This window comes from Melozone crissalis, unplaced genomic scaffold (genome assembly GCF_028551555.1).
Source record: "Melozone crissalis strain CALT ecotype California unplaced genomic scaffold, PUWL_Pcris_2 ptg000027l_1, whole genome shotgun sequence".
Classification (NCBI taxonomy): Eukaryota; Metazoa; Chordata; class Aves; order Passeriformes; family Passerellidae; genus Melozone; species Melozone crissalis.
The window spans coordinates 52480132-52505306 of NW_026535805.1; the positions used below are offsets into that span (position 1 = coordinate 52480132).

Below are 25175 nucleotides of genomic sequence, written 5' to 3' on the forward strand. Positions count from 1 at the left end.
CACAAGATGTCTTGTTCTTCTGCAGAGAGCACCTGCAATTCATGGGGTAAAAAAAACAAAGAAGAGAGAATTTAGAAATACAATCCCAATGCTCATTTGCTCTGGAGGAATTAAAAGGTCCTGATCAGCAGAGCCAGCCCATCCTGAGGATGCCAGGCTGTGCTGGAGGCATCTCTGGAGGGCTTTGTCCCAGCCAACACTGTAAGGGTAAATGCAATGTTCACAACTCATAGCCCAGCCCCAGCAAGCAGGGCTGGGGCAGCAAACGTTTTGTGCAACCCATACGCGAAATTTCGCTCTGTGCTCTGAAGCAAGATGCCCCCAGCAGGCAGAGGAGGCTGTGCCCTCATCATGCTTCCTTGTGCCCTCTGATTTCACAGGCACTGCCACCCAGGACTGCCACCCCAGCACCCAAATTTCACCTCTCACCGACAATGCACTCTCAAGTACATTTTCAATGCAGATTTTGTAAAAAATGCACTTTTATGCATATCACATATATTTATAAAGATGTTTATATTCACACCTTCACCTTTTTAGCCAAAGATTTCACCCATGTGAGCTGCACATCACAGTTTGTGCACTGCCCACAATGCCTTGAATAAGACAAAGATGAGGACAAGGACAATCTCTGCTGCCATGCAGTTATGCCTCCAGGACATGAACCCATTGATCCCACCTGCCAGGTTTATTTTCTTAAGGCTTAAGAGAGCTGGCTCAGAGGAAGGGTGGGGGCACAGGGCTTGTGGCTCCTCACACCACCCACGCTGCCAGGAAATACCCTGCCTGTATGTGGGGCTCAGCTGCTCTCAGATATTTTTTCTCTACACGCCCCCAGAGACAGAAAATATTTATATACTATACACCTGAAAAAATACATAGTAATAAGGTAGGAAAATATGTAAATATAGAAATAGCACAATGTATTAAAATATTTTTGTAGTTTATCTAAATATATAATGTACTGATAAATGTATAATAAATATACTGTACACACATATACATATTCATGCAACAAAAAGTTGGAAATCTGAAATGACAGAGCCAGGGAAAAGGTCAATATCCAGGTGCAATTAAAGAAAGGAACTATGCTGGAAGTGTGCACAGCACAGACAGAGCCAAGGATTGCCCAAGTCCTGGCCAGTTCCATGACCTGCCATCCAGATGAGTTAAATGCATCCCAACAGCCCAGGGAACCAAATAGCTTCCTTGTGCCTCCTCAGCAGCTCCAGGCCAAGGCACCTCCACAACATGCCTGTTTTGTGGTGACTCTTCAGCTGGCTAAATCCTCTTCCCAGGACTGTTTTTCTTTTCACTTTACCTTCAAAGCCCATCAGAAAATGAGTGGCTGCCAGGAGAGGAAGTGCAGCTGCAGGGTGGGGTTGATGGTTCCTGGGAGGGTGGCATGATGGCTGTACTGCTTACACCCCATGCATTTACCTGGGAGACCACCAAGAAAGGACAATTTTTAACTTCTCAGCTGGACTTGCTCCAAGAACCGGCCAAGGATAATTTAAAGCCAACTACTGATTGAGCCCAGAATTGCATACCTTCCCTCCCCTTATCAATTCTTGCCCAGGTGGATCAACCACCACTGGTCCCAACACCTCCTGCCAACAGGCCAATACTGGGTTGCACCTCAGAACTGCAGGCACCGAGAGCTAAATGTTTCATTGTCACCAAGGGAAAACTCCACCCCAGAGCTCCCAATAAAGGCTCTTGCTATTTGACACTATATTTCATCTGTGCATGTGTTGAAAAGTTTTAATCGTGTACCTATGTATAGTCCTGCACCAGCATTTCCAGCGCCAGTCAGAAGGAAAACACAGCACCTTCAATAACAGAAATCACTCTGGAGCCAAGTAAACAAAATGACAGTCTTATAAACCAGAAGCATTTGTCCCATTAAGGATTCAATTTGTAGACAGAATAACAAGGGATGAGTTATTTGGCAGTGTAGACTTTAAGGACATGGGCAATGTAACAGCGACAGAAATGCTGCGACTGCAAGACCTTCGCTCGGGAGTGACTCAGCACAGCAGCTGCTTCCTGGAAAATTAATACTTCAGGCTCCCCAAAATGCCCGCAAAGCCTTTGAGAGTTTGCAAAAACCAACCCTGGAAGCTCCATCAGCCATCTGATCTGTCACTGCTATGGGGATTAGCACAGGTCCCCCAACCCAGCGCAGGGTGGGGACCTGCTGGGAGCTCCAGCAGCGACCATGGGGACTCAGGACAGTGCTACCAAGAGAAAGCAATCATGTTTTGGCCTCAAAGCTTCCTCCTCACGACCCCCCAAACTCCAAAATCCCCCTCATGGGCACCCCAAGCAAACCCCAGCCCCAAACCAGGTGTGCCCGAGCAGAGGCAGCTGTTAAGGAGGTTAACACAGAATCGTGTCAAGTAACAAACACCTAGTATTTATTAATAAATTAGTACACCGGAAGGCAATTTTTCAATTCATTCCCCTCTTCCCCCACTCCCACCCCTGCCCATGGGGCAGCTCATGCCACCCTCATACCATTATTTCTTCAAATTGAGCGTAGTACAGACTGTTCGTTACGGGAGCATAATAATTGCAAATATAATCATACAGACTTCTTACGATGCAGCTTTTTGTCCCCCATACCCCCCACCCCCGACCTCTTTTAATAAAAAGTGAAGTGTGATTTGAAGAGACTATTGAGACCACATAAGGTCTTTGGAGAACTTATCGGCCACATCTGTATAAAAAACAAGAGACACGAGTGTAAAAGCATAGCTTGGTTTAAGTCTTACAGCACGAGGAGAGCAGGACCAGTGGCGGCCTTTGCCTCCCCACGTCCGGCACCGGCTCCCTTTGGGGCCCCACCATTCCCACATGTGGCAAGGCAGTTTAACTCCTTACATTTGACTGGAGGCAAAGGATCTTTCCACTGCCTTGAAGGTTGGTGGGGCTTGACCCTTTTCCTTGTGGTTAAAGCGCTTCTGCTGTAGCGTATTAGGAGCGCGATGCGTTGTCCGGGTGAAAACCATACAATAAATAACCGTGCTAGTAAAATCTCAGCAATGGATATGAGCCAAACAAGAGTACATCAAAAAAAAGAGCTTGGGTGGGAAGCTTAGCTGCGTTAAGAGACAGTAACCAGCAACAACTGGGGTGGGATTTTTGCGTGATTTTGCCATTTACTGCCCTGAGGTGAAGGGAAGTGGTGGGAGATGGTCACTCTGAGCGACAGCTTTGACAGAGGAAGGGGATTACAGAGCAATCCCCAATTTGATGTGTTAGATTACACCAGATTGGTGGTCTTTCAGTTCATTAACTGCAGTTTTGGATTTTTTTGTTTGTTTTCTTTTTTTTTAAAGTGCATTGTCTGATCTGATTGGAATGAGAACAAGGAGAAGAGAGGCTCGGGGAGGGGGCAGAGGATGCAAAGACTCGGACTGAGCGATAGAGTTACGGTGGAGGGGTGCAACGCTGGCAAACTGCACCCCCTCCAAAAACCAAGGACACCTCAATGAAAATACTGGCCGTATATTCTACAAAAAATCCCGCCTGCGTATTGTTGGTCATCTTAACGAGTGCCAAGCTAGCTCTAGCAGATATTCGGAGAGCGTGCGGTGACCCAGTGCCTACAGTAAATCGGGAAGGTGGCTATAGACAGAGTCCAGGAGGGTCTGGCTGGCTTCCTGGCTCTTGACTCCAGCGATCTCAAATAGCCTGTCCAGCTTGTCTTCGGCCTGCGGGATCTCCTCAATCACGTGGAGCTCCTCGGGGTTGAGGATGTGCAGCATGTCGTCAAAGATGGGCTGCAGGTCGCACGGGTCCAAGCGCACCTGGCGCAGGACGGTGTCCTTCTTTTCTGTAGGAGGAAAGGGATTGGTCAAGGAACTCTCCAAGAAACCTCTGCTAACGAGGGCTTGTTCTCAGCCCATCCCCTGATGGCACCTCTGGAGAGGGACGTGCCACAAGGAGAACTGAGGGAAAAGGTGGAGGGTGACAAGTGATGGGGATGAGGGAAGATGGAGAAGGCAGTGCTGCTGAGACACCTCAGCCAGGATCCTGCAAGAGCAAACACAGCATTTGTACATGCTGAATGGCCAATTCGGAAAAGTGAGGACAGGAGAGGAGCCAAAAAAGCTGAATCCTGCTCTTTCAAGTTGTTTTTGTTGGATCAGCTTTATTTTCATACCCAAGTATAAATTTGGTAGATTGACTGAGCTCAGTGTTTCACCTTCATCAGAAATTAAATGCAGCAAGTTAAATGCAGTAAATTGAAGCCCCTAAAACAAAGGGGGGTGACTAATGGTACTTTATGTCTGCAGCAAAGAGGACCAAGAATAAAAAAAATTTTTAAAAACCTGAAACAAGAATCAGTCTGGAAATTACATTCTCTGATTTAATCTCATGCAGAAATGCACTGGCCAACGCAAGAGCCAAAAGTCAGGAGAAACACCCCCAAACACCCAGGGATGCTACAACTTCCCTAGCAGGACTTCAAAGAGTTAAAAGCCTTTAAAGATGTTTTTCTGTCTCAAATTGTTATCATCTTTGCTAACAGGATATTCTGGTTGGGAACAAGGATGTGATAAGCGTATCCTGGACAGCCAGTTTTCCCAATTATTTACTTTAATGATATCGTGTGTTGGGCAGTTCTACCACGTGTGCTGACCACATGGGACACACCATGGTGTCCCTTCTGTCCTCCCACTCTGCCCTGGGCTGGTTTGGTACCTTTGGTAATAAAAGAGCCTGTCCGGCTGAGCGCGGAGGAACCGCTGGAGGTGGAGTCGCAGCGCAGGAGAGGCTCGGCCTCGTCGACAAAGAAGCATTTCTTCTCGGAAGGAGAGGGCTCCACGGTGAGCACAGCTGCCTCGGGGGGCTTGGGGCTGGGTGTAGGCGCAGGGCTCACCGGGCTGGGGCTCACCGGCAGCGCCAGCTTGTCACCTTCCAGCTTTGGGGGCAGAAACAGAGGGAAAATTAACTGGGGGGACGCTACACAACGGGTAACACCCAAACCCACCGGCTTTCAAAACACTCCAGCCCACCCTCAGCAAGGAGTGACCTGCTCTGCTGGCCCACAACAGGCACAGGAGATGACCTGGGGTGGACATCAGCACTGGTATTTGGCACATCAGGCAGGAGCAGTAACACAACTCACACCCTTGGGACACCTGGTAGGAGCAACCACTGCACCAGGATGGAACGTGCAACCTCAGCAGAGCATTTTAGGTGGGCTCTCCTTCTCAGACTCAGTTTATTAAAACCTGAAGCACAGCTCTTGGAGGCAAGAGGTGATGATGCCCAAAACCTGCTCCATACCTGCTGTTTGCTAAAAGCTGGCTCCACAGCTCCAGCCAGTGCCAAGGCAGCAGGACGAGGGCTGTGAGACCCTTCAGGGATCTCCAGTACAGCACATGGCTCTGACCAGCTCCACTGACCAGCTCCATATCAAATTAATGATTTGTTTGCCCCACCTCACCCTTGCTCCCGAGAGCATCCCATTAAAGCTTGATGGAAAAGTCCATCCCATCAGACTCCAAGTTCAGAGCAAGGAAGGACAGGCAGGAGCTGGCACTGACCAGTGTCACCCAAGTGCCATTGCCTTTTCCTCTCCTGGATGTGAGCTAAGAGCAAATGTTCAGCTGCACAGTTCTGAAGACATCAGGAGAAGCAAGCACTGCTGAGAAGCACTGCACTGGAAAGCAGCACCATTTGACAAGTGACAGGTGACAAGAGACAGGACAGGATGAAATGGCCTCAACCTGTGCCAGGGGAGATTTAGATTGAATATTAGGAAAAATTTATTCACCAAAAGAGTGGTCAGGAATTGCAATAGGCTCTCCAGGGAAGTGGTGAAATCACCATCCCTGGAAGCATTAAAAAAACATGTGGATGTGGCAGCTGGGGACATGGTTTAGTGGTGGACTTGGCAGTGCTGGGTTAAGGATTGAACTTGATGATCTTAAATATTATTTCCAACCTTAACAATTCTATGATTCTATGAATTTGGGTGCTGGTGTGAACCTGCTTCCTATGCTGACTGTACTCTGCATGTTTCTTCTTGAAACTTCTTCCCACCTCCAAGACAGTAGCGAACATTATCTACCCTCCTCTGCCTCTCAACATCCCCTCAGGGTGCAAATCTCAAGCAGAGCATTCCTAGCTCCCACTCCCTGCAGGCATGAGATGCCTGGGCCAGCATGCTCACATCCCTGGCCGGCAGATTGGGCACTTCTGCAGGTCACCAAGTCCTTCTAAACACGTTATTTTAAGGGCCATCCAATATTTAACCTTTTTCCCCAACCTTGTGGCCCTGCTTGACCTGCCAGGGAAAAGAATTGCAAGCCCTGTCCCCATGCAATTCCCTCTCCCAACAGCATTTCACAACCCTGTTTTCTCCTACAGAGGGAAGATCAGGCTATTCCTGCTAACAGGCTTTTGCCTACAACCCAGAGATGAAATGCAAAATTGGGATTAAAGGCTGTGGGAAAGGGAGCTGCTGAGCCACCTCCGCGCCGGCATGGATGTGCCTGAACATTCCTCATCCGTGTCAAGGAATTTGCCACCCACAAATCACATGTCTGCTGGGACGCCCATTAGCTCACATTAAATTAACATTGAAGCCTGTTCCTGGTAGAATAAAAGGGGTTTTTTTCTCCCCTCATTGAAAATAAACAGGGGAGGATTTGTTCTAGCACAGTGCATTACGCAATAGGCATGTTAAAAATAAAAGTCAGCTTTAATTTTTAATTAAAAGAATCTGCCTTCTATTCTGAAATTCCCTTTCCAGTACAGCTCATCATGGAGAATCAGCTATGGCCATTAAGGGGGAATATCAAGGGAAGGACCAGGACAGCAGCTGGCCACTTTCCAAATTGTAATATGCTCTGATATCTCCTTTAAAAATACTATAGGCTTTAGGGGTTAGTTTTGCCTTATGCAACTCATCTACCTAATATTCAACCACAAACCCACCTACCAATTCCCAAAAAGGATCCTGATGACCGAGCAACAATTGGCCAAGGGAGGGCAGGGAGCAGACAGCTGCCCCAGCTCTGTCTTCCCAGAACCAACTCATTTGGAGTTTAATTAAACAGCTGCTAAAACACGCTAGGAAAGACAAAATCACCTGAGGTTATTTGACTGTAGCTGTCCCGGGAGCCCAAAGCTTTCCAAATAGCTGAACAGTTGCAAGCTTGAGGCAAAGCAAACAGGATGCTTGGATGTGTGTTAATGTTTAAACCACAGGAAAAAAGCAACTGGGAATGAGGGCTTGGAAAGACCAGGGAATGCAAAAGGTTGCTGTGAGGTGAAGCCTGTGGAATAGGTGTAAAAACACACTATTCATAGCCTGTGACTCACTGCATTGAAACCACCTTGGCCATTCCTATTTTTATGAGTGGTGACTGGGTGAAACCAAGCTCTGGCTGGGGGAAAAAAAACCCAAAACCCCCTCTTGCAACCCTTTAGCCTTTACAGAACTATGGGATTTCTCACCTTTACATCCTCATTGCTGGGCTCCTGCGCTTGCCACTGGGGCTGCATCTGCGCCTGCAGAGAGAGACACGTGGGACACTGTTAGATGCACAGTCCAGCACGGAAACCAAAGGCACTGCAGTGGCTTTGTCGCAACAGCAGCTTCCTACAACCCATCAGAGGTGCTCTGCCAGGTTTTTTTTTTTAGGCTTTTTCTTTTTTTGAGCACTGCACCAAGAGATTTTCAATGCCAAAAAATATTAATTTAAAAAATCCTAAAAGTTCCTGTGTACTTGCAGCCCTTTGGACTGCCGTTCAAGCACCAGCATCCTCTTGGATCCCAATGCATCTGGGAGGGTGCTCTAAGCAGCCCAGGGTGTCTGAAGGCACTTCCTAAAAGGAAGAAAAGGGGACAGAAGGGGACAGGGACAGGAGGAGAGAAGAGGACAAAAGGGGATGGGGCAGGAGAAGACACAGGCTTGGCTTTGTTTTCTTTCACAGCTGCTGTCACCAGCTCTGTTTGAACAGGCTGATCCCATTTGCTGCCTCCGTTTTACAGTACTGCAATAAAAGCTTAGCTCAGACAAACAGAAACTGCAGCTGCTGTGCTAATATTAGGAAGGAGCAGCAGCAGGCACTAAAAAACACCCTTCCCTCAGGCGATGCTTCCCAGCAATTCCTCCTGCCGCAAGCAGGCGGGAACAAAGGCGGGTGGCAGGCTGGCTGCTACTGCTGAGGGTGGCTGTGCACCCTCTGGGATGTGGGGGGGATAAATTTAGCGCTGAGGCAGTCACTTCCCAGATTCCCTGCCAGAAGATGACACCCGACTGACACCAGCCCTTATTCCCAGGTCTGTTATGCCTCCGTAGGGAATGCGGCAGGAAAAACCCCCGGCACGAGGAGCAGGGTGGGCTGGGCAGCAGCCCAGGGGATGCTGCAGGCAGAGTGGTGCTGGTGTGGAATGCTCTTGCTGTGGACCCCACAGGGGTAGGGAGGATCCCTGTGGATCAGCAGTTTCATGGTATACAGGGTGTTTGGGGATCCTCCCTGGGGGCACACAGACCCTGGCAGGTTAAACACCTTGGCAGGGCCATGAGGTCTCACCGAGGTGTCAGAGAAGGGCAGTGATGGAGTGTGGTGCTGCAGAGCAGAAGGCATGTCCCTGCCAGGATGGGAAGACCAGGAGGGTGCTGGGGTGGGAAAGCCCAATTTCCTCTCTGTGCCCTTCACCTCACCCGTGTGGTTTCAGGAGAATGCTCGACCCCTCTCTGTGGTGGAGCCTCTTCCCTTAACACAAGGCAGCCCTGGGGAGGAGGGCTCAAGCCAAGCCTCACATGACTCAGGATGGGCAATGCTGGGTCTGGGCAGGGTTTAGATGCCACAACCAAAACTGCAGCCACCCACGGAGGAAACAGCTCTTCCCCGTCAGCCCTACCCTGGCTGTCTGTGGGCCGAGTGCTTCTCAAGCAGATAATTTCGCCATGAGGCCTCTGGTGGCTTCCCCTTTCTGTGGATTTGCCCACTCACTTTTTCAACTCAAACCATAATGATGAGGTGATGAAACCCTGATGAAGAGGTTCCAAACCCAATTACAGGATGAGTTAGTTGATACTGAGTTTGGCTAGCAGAAGAAACCATCTTCTAGTTTCCTCTTATGCTCCTAAACCCATTACACTGCAAACACAGAGACCCCAAGAGATGTGGCCAGCACAGCAGGGAAACCTCAATATTACTGCATATATAGTTTATATTTTTGTGTTTATGCTGTTTCTCTTTGCATTATTTTATGAATTATTATATTTTGTTTATTGCACATTCTCCAGCATAGTTCAAACACAATGTCAGTTTGCTGAAAATCAAGTCATGGCTTAGAGCAAACCTGGAGCGATGCCCACTCCAGTAAAACCCAGCCAGCCCTACACCTTCCCCAGGGCTCTGGCCACTTCACCTTACAGCTTTGTGCCTCAAATAAAACCTGATGCAACTCCAGAAGGCAATTTTGTTCTTCTCCTGGCTGCCTGGGCACTTCCCAGCCCTCAGACCACAGGCCCCTCTGGCTGGGAAATCTATACAACAGCTTTACTCTCTCTCACTCCAGTGCTGGAATGTGAACACAGCACAAACTTAATTTCTAATTTCTGGACCCAGCCCAGTGCTGCACTGCCACAAGAGGAAGTGAAGGGGATGGGTGGGAGCTGGCAGGGGCTGAGTTTGAGGAACACTGCTCCAGGCTCTTGACTTCCCCCTCAGGGTTTTGACCTGTGAAAGAGCAAGAGATGGAGCCACAAGGCCCTGCCACAGCCACGTGCCTGGACATGGGGTTGCTTTCACATCCTCTTCTCCTCTGAAATACCCCAAAACCCCACAGCTTAACCTCACACCAGCCCCAGCCTTGACACATCTGCTGACTCATGGGATTATATGCAGCATGAAACTAGCCACAAAACTGAACCTTGCTGGGCTTGGGGCTGTAGCCTTCCCCTCTCCACTTTCAACATCTCCCTTATTCATGGTTTGGGTTTGTTTCTCAGCTTTGCTGAGGCTGTGCTGCTGAATGCCCTGAGTGAGGCTGTTTGCTTGCCTTCCATCCAGCCCCTGAAATATTTCAGCCAAGGCCAGCAGAGCCATAAATAAAACGATAAGAGCTTAAAGCACTGCTCACAGCAGGACACTCAGAGGAACCAATGCAGCCCAGCTATGCCAGCTCCACCCCAGGCCAGCCCAGGTGAGCGCAGAGCCCCGTGGTAGCTGCAAAATGCTGTTATGCACCACACACAAAAAAATCTCATTACCCAGTGGATACTGGTAAAAACCAGTTTTTCTGATTTTAACCCCAAAAATGGAGATTTGTAGTTTGCTGAGATGGCAGGGAGAAATCTCTCCCTTCTTCCCCCCCAGTCTTTCCCCTGTTTTTGTTGTCAGCACCACTAACTTGGGATGTGCCAGTGCCTGATAAGCAGTGCCCAGGCCTGCCTCTGCCTGGAAAACCTGCCTGCGAGGGGACATATTTTGCAAACCTTGAGTCCAACAAACATTCGTGGCCAGGGCCAGGCTTTAAAAGGAGCCCTATGAGTTAAATGCACCCCTAAAAACCTTTCCACAGCTTCTGCATTCACTGTATTTTCTGGCTCAGCTGCAAAAAAAACCCTGAGCAAAATGATTCAGAGGGCTAATCTCGGTTTAACCTAAATTCATCCAGTGCCATGCAAAACCAGCATAATCTCCCACAGCTAAAAAAGCAGGCAAGTCTGCAGTGGAGCTGCTCCTCACCTGGAGGAAAATGCTCCTGCCTTTTGCTGTAACACTCCAGAGACTCCCATAATTTCCTATTCCTATCAGGGGTTGTAAATATTGGGATTTCAGAGCACAAAAGGCTGCTGAGGGAACAGGGCACTACAAGAGAGAGCAGCCTTGCCTCCATAGGTTTTACAAGCTGAAGGCAGACACCAGATAAAGGATTAAAGAGAAGGATGCAATAGTGGGTGGGATGAAATATGTTTAGGGTACTGATTTGCCATCTGACAGCTACAGCATTCAATAACAATTTTTACGCATGACTTGGAGTTATCAGTGCTTTCTTACAACAAGGGGGTTGTGCAGAGAGATTGGGAAACTCCTTTTTGCACCCAGGGATGCTGGGCAGAGTCAAAGGCATCCCAGACAGCACAGCCGTGCATGTATCTATCCCTCCTGGGCACATGCAGGATACACCAGCGCAGCTGGAGACTCACTGCTGGCTCAGGTCACCCTAGGGGCATCATGCTGTTACCTGGACTCACAAAATGGTTTGGGATGGAAGGAATCTTAAAGATCATCGTGTTCCAACACCCTGTCAGGGGCAGGGACACCTTCCTCTAGACCAGGCTGCTCCAAGCCCCATCCAGCCTGGCCTTGAACACTTCCAGGGATGGGACATCTACAACCTCTCTGGGCAGCTTAGCTACAGGAGGATGCATGCATTTGCATTGCTTATGAGAGTCCTCACTCCCCTTGCAGAACCAAAAACTCTTTTCATTCTTTTTTTGCTGTTTTAGGGGGTTTTTTGCAAGACTTCTTCTGCAGGGCTGGAGACCACAGCACCCACTCTTACCACCAACAGGGTGACCCGTTCCTCCAGATCAAACCACTCTGGTACAGAGAGAAACTGCCTCAATTTATCTGTGTTTGGATAGACAAATCACCCAGAGTCAAACCTCAATTAGCTCTAATTAAAGGCTTTTCAACCAGTAGATTAAAAAAACCCCAAAGATCAACCTCCATGCCTGCTCCTGGCACCGAGCTCTTGGCTTCCTGGACTGCTGTGAGGATGATGAGCCACCAGCACAATTCTCCAGGCATTTGGTCTCCAATGCACAAACTGCTTCCCCCATTCCCTGCAGGGCTGTTGTATCACCACCCACACTGACAGCACAGGAGCCAGCTCAGGGAGAGGAGGCAGACAGGTTCCAGCAGGCAGCACCTCAAGAAACACAATGTGCAGCCCTGCTGGATTTGTACCCTGGGGTGCTGCCAGGCCGTGACACCCCACACACAGCTCCAGGATCTCCAGGGCAAGGCAATGGCCACCTCCTAAGGTTGATCATGAGGGATGCTCATCTGAAAAAGCCCAATCAGATGAATAGGGAAAGAGGATGTGACAGCTTGGGTGAATTTGTTAAAAAATAACTCCTATGCTGAAATTAGCCAAATTTCTCATGTGGACTCGAGCCACCTGCTTGAAAGATCAACAACGCAATTTTACTCATTTCTAGAAAAACAAGTGAAACTGATGGGGAACCACCCCAGGGTCCAGGTGTGTTGGACACTGGAAAAGACAACACACTCTTTAAAAAAAAAAAGAGAAACAGAAAAGCTGCTTGGGAGGTCCAGGAGACTTGCATATAGTTATCCTTGAGATTTGGGTTTGCTCATTCTCTGGAACATCTGCTTGATGTATTTTCAGAGTTATGGGCACAACTTGTGGTTACTCCATCATTGGGAGTCCTCCACCCTGACAGGTCACTCCATAAACTCTGCTCCTGGAGCCACCACCTTGCATTCTGTACTGCTTGATAAGCACAACCTGATGGTCTTGGCCAAAAGAGCCGGGGGCATTCAGCACTGCAGAGCCCAAGTCTGTTAATTATGTGTCGTGCTGAGGAACAAGTCCCGTGTTTTATCCAATGTCCTTGCCCAGAGCTTTGTCCCAGTATTCAAAGTCAAAGCAGTAAATACAAGGACACAGGTTACTACCTGCTCCAGGAGAGCAAGAGGACAACATGTCCTTCTGGGACAGTGCACATGCTGGAAACTTTAACTCATATGAGCAAAATGGCAATTTTCTCTGCCTCACTTCTCTTCCTAAACATAGCTTTATCTTGGGTTTTTTAATTTTACTTTTTCCACCAACTAGAAGGCCTATTAGTTACCAAGAGCTGAAAGAAAAAAACTAGCAACTGAGCAGGAGAGATCAGGCAGCTGGCAAAGCCCACCTACCCAAGATCTGGGCAGGATGTTCAGCAAACACCTGACTCAGGATCTCTCTGAAACACAAGCCCAGGGCTCCTGCCAACACATCCCAACTTCTGATTTCATACAATGGTCACAAGGGAACAAGGTGTTTCATACACTAAACAAAATAATTTATATGACACAGTGAAGGGATAACAAACCAACAAAATAATTTAAGATAGGCAACACAGTGAAGGGATCACAGTCCCTCATATAAAGGGAAGTTTTGTCAGTCAAACCAGAATTTGGGAATTCCTTGCCCTGACAAATGCTCTGTTTCATAAGCTCTATTGTGAGCTAAGTTCCACCCTGCCAAAGCCCCACCAAGAGCCTAGAGAGGTCTGCAAGCACCCACCTGCTCCCTTTTGGGTCTGGGTCAGTGCTAAGGCAATGGGAAATGTTTCACCAGCCAGTTTAGGGGGAAGAGCCATGCCTCAACCACTGCCATCTCAACATGTTGTCCCACTGGCTTCTATGTTCAGAAAAAGCCCCACTCATCACCTTTACAAACACTTCTGGCACACCATCGAGTTATCAGAGCCAAAAAACTGAAACAAGTAAGGCAGAAGTGGCCAAAACAAATCTGCAAAGGTCACAGAAGCACCTCCTGATGACTTATTATGCCCAGCTGAGAACCCACTGCAGGATCTTCTGCAGCAATTTATTTATTCTCCCAAAATATGGGACAGTTTAAGGCCAGTGCTGGCAAGGAAGAGCAACAACTCTGGAGGACTGCATGCATGGCCTCCCTCATGCCACCAGTCACCATCCCGGAGGAATCAACACTTTGTGCTCAAAGGTACTTGGCCCTTCTCACAAATCCACAGTATTTGAGCAAGTTTATCGGGGAATGTGTAGTGTTTGTGAGGTTTTTAGGACAAGGTGAGAGATGAGAATTTGATTTCATGTTCTCAGAAGGCTGATTTATTATTTTATGATATTATATATTATATTAAAGAATGTTATACTAAAACTATATTAAAGGAAGAGGAAGGATATATCAGAAAGCTTAACAAGAATGATAATGAAAGCTCGTGACTGTCAGAGAGTCCGACACAGCTGGCTGTGATTGGTCATTAAGTTAAAACAATTCACATAGAACCAATCAAAGATGCACCTGTTGGTAAACCATCTCTAGACCACATTCCCAAGCAATCAGATAATTATTGTTTCATTCTTTTCTGAGGCTTCTCAGCTTCCCAGGAGAAGAAGTCCCGGTGAAGGGATTTTTCAGATAATATCATGCTAACAGGGATGCTTTTTCCTCCATGTTCCTGGCACAAGGGCTAAGGTACCAGACCTTCCTGGTGACCTCCAAAGATATACACAAAGCACACGGAAATCCAGAACCCATCAAAACTTTGACTGGGATCTGAGCAAACATTGCCAAAGCCTCGCTCAAAAGCAATGCGCTGCATCAACACAAGTCCTCCATGAAGAGAGGGAGCTACCTGGCCACAAGCCAAGCTCAAGGGCACAGCTGTGTCCCACGCCACACAAGGCGAGACTTGCACCACAGCCCAGCCCAGCCCAGCATTACCGGCATTACCGGCGTGGTGTCCTCCATGAGGCCGCGGATCTTCTCCACGACGTCGTTGCGGCGGTGCTGGCGCAGGGCGCTGATGAGCTGGGCCAGGCTGGCCTCGGGCCCGCGGATGGTCCAGTGCTGCAGCGCGGCGTAGGCGCGCTCGTGGTCGGCCGCGTAGCCGTTGGAGAACGCCGCCACCTCCCGCTCGCTGGCGTTGCACAGGAACTGATAGATGTCCTTCCACTGGCTCCCCACCTGGGCCGCCACCAGCTTGAGGATGTCGATGCCTGCGGGGCAGAGAAGCCACAGGTGAGCAGGGGGTCTGCAGATATCAGGTCTAGCAGAGCTTCTCTCATCCCCAAATGGCCATGCTTTGCTTAGGTACGTCTTTCAGATTTTGTTGCAATTATTATTATTATTATTATGGTTTTAACACCTTTTATGGGTTCAGGCTGCAGAGAAGAAGCACCAATAACATTTTCAACAGCTACTATGCATGTAAAGGGTGATAAACCCATCAGTTAATCCAACACGCTCTACTCTTCTGATTTACTAGTAAATCAGAATTTACTTGTAAAATCTCCTGCACTCTTCAGCACAGGAAGACCCTGGGTAGTCAGCTACCACACAGCTGCAGGAACAGGGCAGAAGAGCACAAACTCACCCACACACCTGCACTGCAGCCACTGCCTTGAAAAAGAGCTGGATTAAGAGGTGAGTCACCAAAGCACCTCTATAAAGATGAGTATTTCCATAACAAGTGCATACAGCAGCTAGGATTGCATTCAGAGCCATTTCCAGTGCAGACAGGCAGGATGACTCAGTCATGAGGTGGGAGACTCTGTGCCAGGTAAGCATTGGGTGAATGAAGATCTGGTAGGAAACCAGAGAGCAAAAAGGCAGAATTTCCCCTAGAAAAGCACTTGAGATATCCTGGCTCAAGACCGTGAGGGTTTTCTCTGTGTAGGTCAGGGTGCAATGCAAACAGCACACTTATCCTTGAATCTACTACAGGTCAAGAGTCAAAGATTCAAATAAAGCCATATCTCCTCCAAAACAACTAATTAACCCTGTTTTATCAAGCTGAGCAACACCTTGTTTCAAACAGCAACTTGAAGGGTCATCATCTGTGAGCTACAAAAAGAAACTCACTTTTTCCAGAGAGATAATCACACCTCGGGTTTCCTCCCGAGCCACTGTGCCCCCATGGCTACAGGGAGCACTTCTCCTTCCCTCTGCAGGCACAACAGCAAAAATAGCTGCTTACAGAAGAATATCATAGCTGGAGCTTTTCCAGCTGGCTAAAATTTAACACTTTCTAAGACAGTTTAACCTGCACCAAAACCTCCCACTGCACCTTCAGTTCACAGTTCTGATATAGCCAAATATATACATACAAAAAAAAATCTATAGAAACTATACAGACTGATATAGGCATCCTTTTTTATACACATGCATGTGTATATACACATACGTATATACAGTAGACATTTTTGTACCTATGTATTTCACAGATATTTTATAAAGATGTGTGCACATATATGTATATGGCCTGGACACCAGATGCCCACCAAAGCTGTTCTACACGTGCCTTCCTCACCTGAGAAAATATAACAAGATATAACAAAAGGCTCGTGGGTCAAGATACAGGCAGGGAGAAATTCCTCACCAGTGACTGTCACTGGCAAACCAGACTCAGCTTGGGGAAATCAGTTTAACTTTACTGGTAGCTCCTCACAGGCTACCCTGTAGCCCCCCCACTACCAAAACCTGACCACAAAAACCCAATACAATATACACACACCCTCTAAAAGTATCTATTCAGCTTGATGTATTTTTTAATGTATTTGTATCTGTGTATATATTATACATCTGTATATCTCTATATATAACATAGGTATTTTACATTTATATGTACATATGCCTATATAAAAAGAAGTATGTAAAAACCTATAAAGCTTCACAAAGATATTTTTGACCAAACCTCTTCTCACTTAAGGAAAGCTTATCAAGTCAGTTATATATGGACCTTAGTTTTCACTTCCAAACTAGATAACACAGCCAAGAGCCCACAGCTCTTGGAGCATCCACAGACAGTGCTAAAGATGCTCTAAATCAGGAACACCAAAGTGCAAACCACATTTGGTACTTCCCCGCCCTCCTCCCACCACAACCACACAGCTCCCTCCCAGCTGTTACCACACACACACGTGCTTGTGCCATCTCACATGGAGTTGTGAGAGCTGGGGCTTCTCCTACCAGAAAAGCTTGGCCCACCAGCCCAGCATGGGGCATGCAGCCCACCCAAAAAACCCAAGCCAACCACAGGGCTTGGTTCTAACTATGGAGAAAAGGCTGTGAACCAGCCACTGGGATTTATTGTGGAGTGACTGATGTGACTCAGCTCATTAGATACTGGTGCACATTGCATCACAGCAAAGCAGCAGGAATTAAGCCTGGTTTCGTTACTGCTTCCCATCACTCAAATGCAGACCCAGTGGCCCTCAGTCCAAGGGACTGAGCTGTGTGCTTCCAGGCAAATCCCAAATTCCTCTTCCTCCATGACTTTGCATCCAGGCTGGCTGTGCAGGCAGCCCAGACCACACTGGCAGCCAAGCCCTTGTGCCTTCTGATATCACACACCCGGGTTGGTAAGAAGCCCAAATGACAACTCAGGTTTGCAGTCAGGTCCTTTAAAGCAGAAAACCCAACTGCTTTTTGCACAAAAGCAGCAAAATGCCTGATTCATGCAGCACTGCTTGATTTTATCTCAATCCAGAGGATAAAAAAAGTAAAAATCCATGAACACAAGGGTAGAAAAAGCTCTCTAAGGCTTGTGCATCAAGATAATAAGGGATAATCACGTGTGGTACTATTATATATCCATATATAGATATATATAGATAACTTATGCACTGAGATATAGATATATATATATAGAGGTATATATAGAGAGAGCATTTAAGTCATTATCTCACTGTATAAATCTTGCAGAGCTTCTTTGCTCACATATTCAGCAATTATTTTGCTTTGATATATATATATAAATACACACACACATACAGAGAGAATGAGAGAGATAATGCTGCCCATTTTTTAATGCACTCACACATATCAAGTGAGCAGCCTCAGGTCTCCCTGCCAGTGCTGCCCTGCAGTGAGACAATGAGCTATGGCTGGGCATGGGAGCTTTGCCCACACCCACTCCCATGCACATCAAACACATAGAAGCATTAAAACATAATGTGCTGGTTTATGATCCCCATGTGGAACATCTAGTCAGCCCAGAAAAGGAAAAACCCATATACTACCTGCTCCCTTGGACATATTTCATGCCGACAAATCCCAGTGCTTACAACTGCTGTACTGGTGAGAGAAGTTTTCAGCTGCTCACAACTTGATTTGCACTGGTTTTATGCGGCAGCACGACATTTATGTCCAAATGTTCTCACTCAGGATTTATGACAAAGTGCTCATGCTTCTACTGACATTTTCAAGTTTAGTATATTTAATCTCACCGTTCAATAAATTGGGCCCATAAACATGTTTATGTCCCTTGGCTATAACATCCCTGGGCACAAGAACACACCAGGCAGCTGAGGACTTAATGGTGCGTAATAATCTTTGGAGAACAAATGTTCCATTAAAAATGAATTTGGAAATGTCTACCTTAACACTATAAGAACCTTAAACTCATTTTCTTGCAACTATTAAATGAATTTAAGGCCCATATGTTCGCTACATCCACTACAATATTGTGCAAACAAAACCCAGAGAGATATGAAGAGATATGGACAAGAGTGCAGATTTGGCTCCAGTCAGTAAGAAAAACATTGCTCCCTCTGCTCTCAAAAAATAAGATTAAAGCCATTACATGACAAGCTGCGGATGCACACTGCCAAGTATTACTGCTCACACTAAAATAAAATACTCATAATAAGTTTATCATCCTACTACTTCCATATTTCCAGAAGTCCTACAAACTGGAACAAAAATCCCAGCTCCACCACAGGTGCTGGATCTTCTCCTTCTCCTTGAACTATGTGGACCTTCTCCCACCATGCCCATCTGCACAGCTGGGCTGGATATGGTGCTCAAAGACCTCCAGACCACAGCAACCCCAAGTAAAATGGCCAAGCTCAGCAGAGATGGTGCTTTAACCCACACGTTTTATGCCTGCCATGTGAGGCTGCTCACAGCCATGTTGGTGCTATGCTAAAGTTGCTCCAAGCTTTCCGCAGCCTGAGTCGTCCTCCTTTTTCACCACAGGCTACAGGAACAGCCTAGGAGAGCTGTCACCATCCTGCTGCTAAAGTGGGAGACAGCTCCACCCTTCTCCATCACCATGTCAGGAACCATCACCACTGATCACCAGCTTTGCTCACGCCTCAGACAATGGAATTAAAGAGGAACACCCACAGTTGCATCCAGCTGAGCTGTATTTTTGAGCTGCATTTTCCAGCCCAGAAAAGGAAAGGACAGATCTGAAGGAGCCAGGACATTCACACATGTCTTAGGTACCTGAGCAGGTGGCATGTCAATTGTCAGTATCTTAACACTGAAAGTCTCTAAATGCTGTGCTGGGTTACACCATGTATCCCCCTAATATTTTAAGGTGGTGTTAACCACACCTTCAAGCCAGGACAAGGCCGAGATGCTGTGCACAGGCCAGTGGGGAGCCCAAGGGAGTATGCACACACATGGGAACACAGGCACAACCAGGAGGCACATCTACAGCCAGGGCAAACTGGAACAAATGGAGACAAGTCTGGAAATGAACAAATGCCTCCAGAGTGGCACAAGCAAACACAAGTCCTGCCTCTCCAGAAAGGTTCTCCCTTCAGTTCATCTATGAAGATGCTGAGCTGAAGAGAGCACCTTCCTGGAGAAGCAGGGCCTTCACTTCTCTATAGCCTCCTATCAGGTAGCTGCAGAGAGTGATAAGGTCCCCCTTGTGCCTCCTTTTCTCCAGGCTAAACGCTTCCATCTCCCTCAGCTGCTCCTCCTCAGACTTGTGCTCCATCCCCTTCACACCTGCTCTACTTCCCTCCTCTGGACACTGCTCACCTCTGTCTCATCTTCCCCATAAACACCATTTCAGTTTATTCAGTGACTTCCACTTGCTTGTTTTGAATCTGGTTCAAGATTTTTCCCATCCACTTCCTGCTCCTTTAGAAGTGCCCCGCCTCGCTGCGGAACAGTTTGATGTAGACAGAGCAATCAGTCCTTCCACGTCACCAAGGTGGTCATCAAACACGCACTTGGGACTTGGCTGAGCCTTAATGCCTTGTTCTGGACAAGCCTCACTGGCCTCCCAAACCGTGCTGTTTGCAGTTTGGACACGGACCCAGTTCCTCAGCATCATCTGGCCTCAAGCAGGGCAAGGAGCCAGCCTGGTGCAGGGCTGTGACCAGCAGTGCTGGCAGGGTCACCCACAGCACCTGCAAGGCACCATTTCTCTGCTCTGCTATTATTTTTTCACAACTTCAAGCAAACTTAAGAGCAGAGGAAGAGCTGCCCCACACCCAACAGCAGATGCAGAGAAGTCAAACCACAGCCACAGAGGCTCCTTCCTCTCCCCACCCTCTCACAATGTCGTTGTTTCATTCTCAGAGCTCAAGTCTAACAACACTTTTCATAAGAGTGCTCCTCAAGAAAATGCCACCTTTAAGGGGAAACCTCATGGTCAGAGCCCCTCCAAGCCAAGTGTCCTTCAACCCACTAGTAATGAAGGGACACAGTGCATAGAAAAGGACTAACACAACATCAGTTCAAGTTCTGTAAGTGCCTTATACAGCTGGGAAGGAAAATTTAGGAGATCTCACAGGACCTCTGGCATACAGAGTCCCATGGAGCGAGCAGCTCAGCAGCCCAAGGTTCCAGAGACAGCTTCATGAAAGGCTGGATTTCAGGAAACTCCATGCTCCAGCCCTTCATCACCAGGGACAAGGTCCCACCAGTTCACCCACAACACTTGGGGGAACTGACCTCCACCATTTCAGTGCCAATCTGAGCTGGGGCACCTGGAGCTTCTACCACCTACATACAGAGGTATTCCAGAGATGGGCAATACTAATCTGTGCACCACATGCTGTGACACATCCTGACTGTGACAGGCAGGCTGGATGAAGCATCACAGAGAGAGAGCACAGCCCAAGGGCACACACAAGTCAGACAGAAAAACCACAGTGATGCAGCCCTCCCCTACACCCAGATAAAAGCTCCGAATCACTGCAAAGCCAGCTCTTCTCCTGAGCTCAGCCCACTTCCCTCCTCCAAATATGCTCCTGACTCATGTGAAACACAGCCACAGCAGCCTATTTTTATGTCTGAGCACACACTGAGAGCCTGCACAAGATAGCCAGGATGCAGCACATTCACACTGCAGCTGACAAGACACCACAGCTCAACCAAACCAGGACTTGGAAATCCCAAGTGCACAACACAAATACCTTTCCAAGATGCAAAAATTCCACTAATCGCTGCCATAAAAGGTAAGTTATTGGAAACTCAATTCCTCTCCCTGCCACTCAAAATATACTTCAGGTCCTAGATGAGGAAGTCTGAAGATGTGCCAAGTTCTCCACCCTGGGTCAGGACAATCGCCAGTATTGGCACAGGCGGGAGGATGAAGGGGCTGAGAGCACCTCTGCCAAGGACTTGGAGGTGCTGGTGTGCTGTGTCCAGCTCTGGGGACCCCGACACAAAAAGGATGTGGACCTGTTAAATCAGGTCTAGAGAAGGCCACAAAAATGGTCAAGTGGCAGAAGCAATTCTCGTAAGAAGACAGTTTGTTCAGTCTAGAGAAGAAAAGGCTCCAGGGTGACCTTACTGCAGCCTGCCAGTATCTAAAGGGGCCACAAGAGATCTGGAGAGGGACCTTGAACATGGGCATGTAGTGACAGCACAAGGGGAAAAGAAGGAATGGCCTAAAACTGAAAGAAGGCAGGGTTAGACTGGACATAAGGAAGAAACTCTTCCCTGTGATGGTGGTGAGCCCCCAGAACAGGCAGCTCAGAGAGGCTGTGGCTGCCCCACCCCTGGAAGCGTTCAAGGTTGGACAGGCTCTGAGCAATGTGCTCTAGGGGGTGGCATCCCTACCAACAGCAGGGGGTTAGAAACTACATGATCTCTAGTTTTTTTGTCAGACCATTGGAAAGGACACTCATGAGGATTTGTTAGTGACAGAACAGTTTTCCCAACTATGAAGGACAGTGTTGGTATCAGACCCTCCCAGGACCCAGTGATTCATATCCTTAGCAAGAGCTGTTTGGGCAACAAACCACAAAATGGTGCGTTTGGAGTTTGTTGGGTTTTTTTTCAAAGACAAAACTGAAAATCTTGCAAGGCAGAAAGGGACTTCTAACAATCACTTCCCACAAGTTTTCTGGAAAATAACCAAAGCAGACAGTGGAGAGAGGTCTGTGATCAGCCACATGCAGTTATGAACATGTTTATGAACTGGGAATTTGAAAATCATCATGAGACAAGACCTCTTTTCCCAATACATTATGTGGAAGTCACATCTCTAACACCCCCTTGGTCCAACCCTCCTGGGACCCATCTGAACTCCTGCCCACCACCACAGGATGCTACACCAGGGACATGCTGAGTGAACTTGCTCTTGCTTTAGTTTGCATGAGAATGGCCAGCATAAGTATTTCATGTAATTATTAAATTTTAAATGGCTTTTGCAGAGTTAATCTTCATTATAACCCTCTGGGACAGCTGGTAACCCTGAGCACACACACTGCCACAGCCAGAGCCATATAAATATCCAGACACCCACAGATGCCAACCCGAGGATTAAATTCACCTCCTGCATTTTTTTATCTCCCAGTCTTGAAGAGCAAGGAAAAAACAAAAAAAAACCCAACCTTGTTATTTGAGGAGTGATGTGTGAGAGCCTCACTGATGTGAGAAATCACAGCCCTCCCAGCACTGAAACCAGTGTCGGGTTTTTGGCAAAAACACCCCAGGCTCAGAGTGGTTTTCTACAAGGACAATCCTCTCCTGCAGAGCTGCCCTGCCTCCCACACTCAGCTCTACACCTTAATGGGCAGGCACAAATCCCAATCCCTCATTAAATTAATACAAGGGCCACCCAGGAATTTTGACCATTGGATAATTTGGGTTTCCTTTTCTGAAGCAGATTTGGGAACAAATGTTCCAGCTTCCAAGAGGAGCTCCTCACAGCCCTGTACATGCTGCAGATAGAGAGCTCACATAGCAACACACATTAAAAGTGATCAAGCACCAGTCTTTAGTGCTAATGCAATAAGGCTGAGGAACAGGAGATGATAAAACCTGCACATTATTAGGTTTCTTCCTCTCTAAGCAGAACAGCAGCCTCCCACGTTTGCACTTTCCAAGGCTCCCTTTCATCATGAAGCCCTGGTCAGCTCTTGCATATGCCCTTTGGAAATCACATAGCTTCCCAAAAGGACAAAATGATTTTTGGGCAAACCTGAGCAACATTTTACACTGAGTGGTTTGAGGAAGACAGTATTCTGAACTTGTCAGATGCCACCCCAACACTCACATGGCAGAGATTTGTGCTGCAGATGAAGAGATGCTCCATCCCACCCGAAGCAGAGCATTGTGCCCGTGCAGGAGCAAACACAGCATGAAATGCAGCAGAACAAGCTGCAGTGAGGGAGCATCCATACTCCTTGTGGTGCCCAGCACATTCCTGCCTCTTCCAATTTAAGCAGCTCCCCTTCTGCCTGGGTCTCTCCCTGCGGAGGTGGGCAGGCTGTCATCAGAGGAGCAGCAATCATCTGTACATCATCAAGCTGCAGATGCCACAGGAGAGACTGCTTTGGAAAACAAAAACAACACAACACCTTCTGCCTCTCTGTTTTGGCAGGTGGACAGACATCAATCCCTCATCTCATGCTCTGCCTGCCAGAGCTGTATTAGGCTTTGCACACAAGCCCAGGGCTGCTCCTCTCCAGGCGTAGCCGCAGTTACCGAATTATGTCAGCAACAATGGGCACACCTGCCCTCCTGAGATGCTCTGGGCATCTCTGCCCTACCTGTGGCCTGGGCACAAAACATCAAGGCCACCACAGTTCGAGGCTGGTGAAGCTTTACTGTTTGAAAAGATTGTTTGTTTGCCCAGCAGCTTCCACAGCAGCTCCTCCATCCTTACCCAGCCCAGTGTGATCCTTTTGCCACCTGCTGGGACCTGTTCAGGAGCTGATCCAGGGAAAACTACCTCTACCAAAAAAACCCTCTACACTAAGCAGCTTTCATCTCATTTATCCACACAAGCACTAAGAAGGGGTCCTAAAGTAGCATTCAGTGTCACCCCATAGACCTGCAAATGCTAAGTCTGCAGCAGTTTCCTTATTCAGAGTAGCAGTTAAATAGGCCTGAGGAATAACACCCTCAGCTGGACTGTTTCCATGCACTTGCTTCCCTTCATTAGGTGATGGATCTCTAGAAAAGACTGACTTAAAAAGCCCACACATAACCTTAATGTGCTGTCTCTTGCAAAGAATCATGTAATTTTACTTCAATAAGCATCTTGCAACTAACCATAAACGAGCACCTGATTCCATCTGAGAACCAGCCTGCAATGACCCTGCTGTCCCCACGCCCCACTGGTTATATTCATGTGGGAACGCTTTGGAGCTGCAGTACAGCATCAGCCTCTCCAAGGTACAAGATGTGGTCCCCCTTCAACACCCTCAGGGACTTCCTTGGGAGCAGACCAAGCTCAAGCCCAGCCCTGGTCCCTCAGCAATCAGCACACAAGCCAAGGACTACTCCCTAAACATTACCAACCAAAAAGATCCTGGCCTTTAATTTGCTGACAACTGACAAACCAAGACTCCCAAATCCCAGCACTCACCATCTCTCCAGCATCACACCTCAAGTTCCCACTTTGATTTTGAGCCATTTTAAGCACATGCTCTTCTACATGCAGTTAAGCCTCAGCTCCACCCCAGCTGCAAAAAGCTTTTGCAGAACAGTTAATTTCTCTGATTATTTAACCAGAGGCTTCCTGGCTTTGCTCTCACCACCCACTGCAATAATGGGCAATTACAAGACTTGAAGAAAAATAAAAGGGAAGTGGCATCTCATGCCAGGCCAGCACTGCCAAGATCTAGTCTTCAGTCTTTCAACTCCAAAAAACAAAAAATCACCAAACTCTTTTCTTGCTTCCTGGCATATCATTTCAGACAGCTGCTTCTATACACAGGTTTTACCCTAACATTTTGCAGTCTTTGTCTTTGACCCTCTGCTACTAAATGGATGAAAGCCAAAGGCAACAATATCAGCAATTTCTGCAAAAAGAATTCAAGCCCTCATGTTCGGCATGATGGCAAAACGGCATTTGAGAGACAAGCTCCAATTCTCAGCTTTTATTGAAAGGCTCCTGCAAACCCATTTTCTCACCTCTGGAAATGTCTGAAGAAAAGAAATGGGTATGTGGTAGAAGAAAGGAAATGGGTATTTGGTAAAATAAAGGCATGAGCCTAGTGTGTAGGCTGCTTTTGATCCTCCAAAAGAAAGAAGTCATACATACAAGGTTAAACCACAGAGCCCTATCAGCCCTGTACCCACGTCACTCAGGCACCACGTGGATAATTTCTCAGGAAAGCTTTGACAAACTGTCAACTGTTGGATTTCTATCTGTAGGGCTGCAAAGTAAGAGCCAGCTGAGCCAGCAAGAGGTCCAGCTTCTCCA

The 25175-nt window shown here is 47.6% G+C and overlaps 1 protein-coding gene across 3 annotated transcripts in view; it reads right to left on the reverse strand.

Moving 5' to 3' along the window:
- Window positions 1–2398: 2398 nt before the first annotated feature.
- Window positions 2399–25175, reverse strand: part of TNFRSF21 (TNF receptor superfamily member 21) — a 35044-nt gene continuing 12267 nt past the window's right edge. For all 3 annotated transcript variants that reach the window (XM_054279429.1, XM_054279430.1, XM_054279431.1), the window contains exons 4-7: window positions 14489–14763; window positions 7480–7533; window positions 4714–4933; window positions 2399–3841 (exon numbers count right to left, since the gene is read on the reverse strand). In XM_054279429.1, coding sequence (XP_054135404.1) covers window positions 3612–3841; window positions 4714–4933; window positions 7480–7533; window positions 14489–14763 — 779 coding nt within the window. In that variant the 3' untranslated portion in view covers window positions 2399–3611. The remainder of the gene's footprint in view (window positions 3842–4713; window positions 4934–7479; window positions 7534–14488; window positions 14764–25175) is intronic.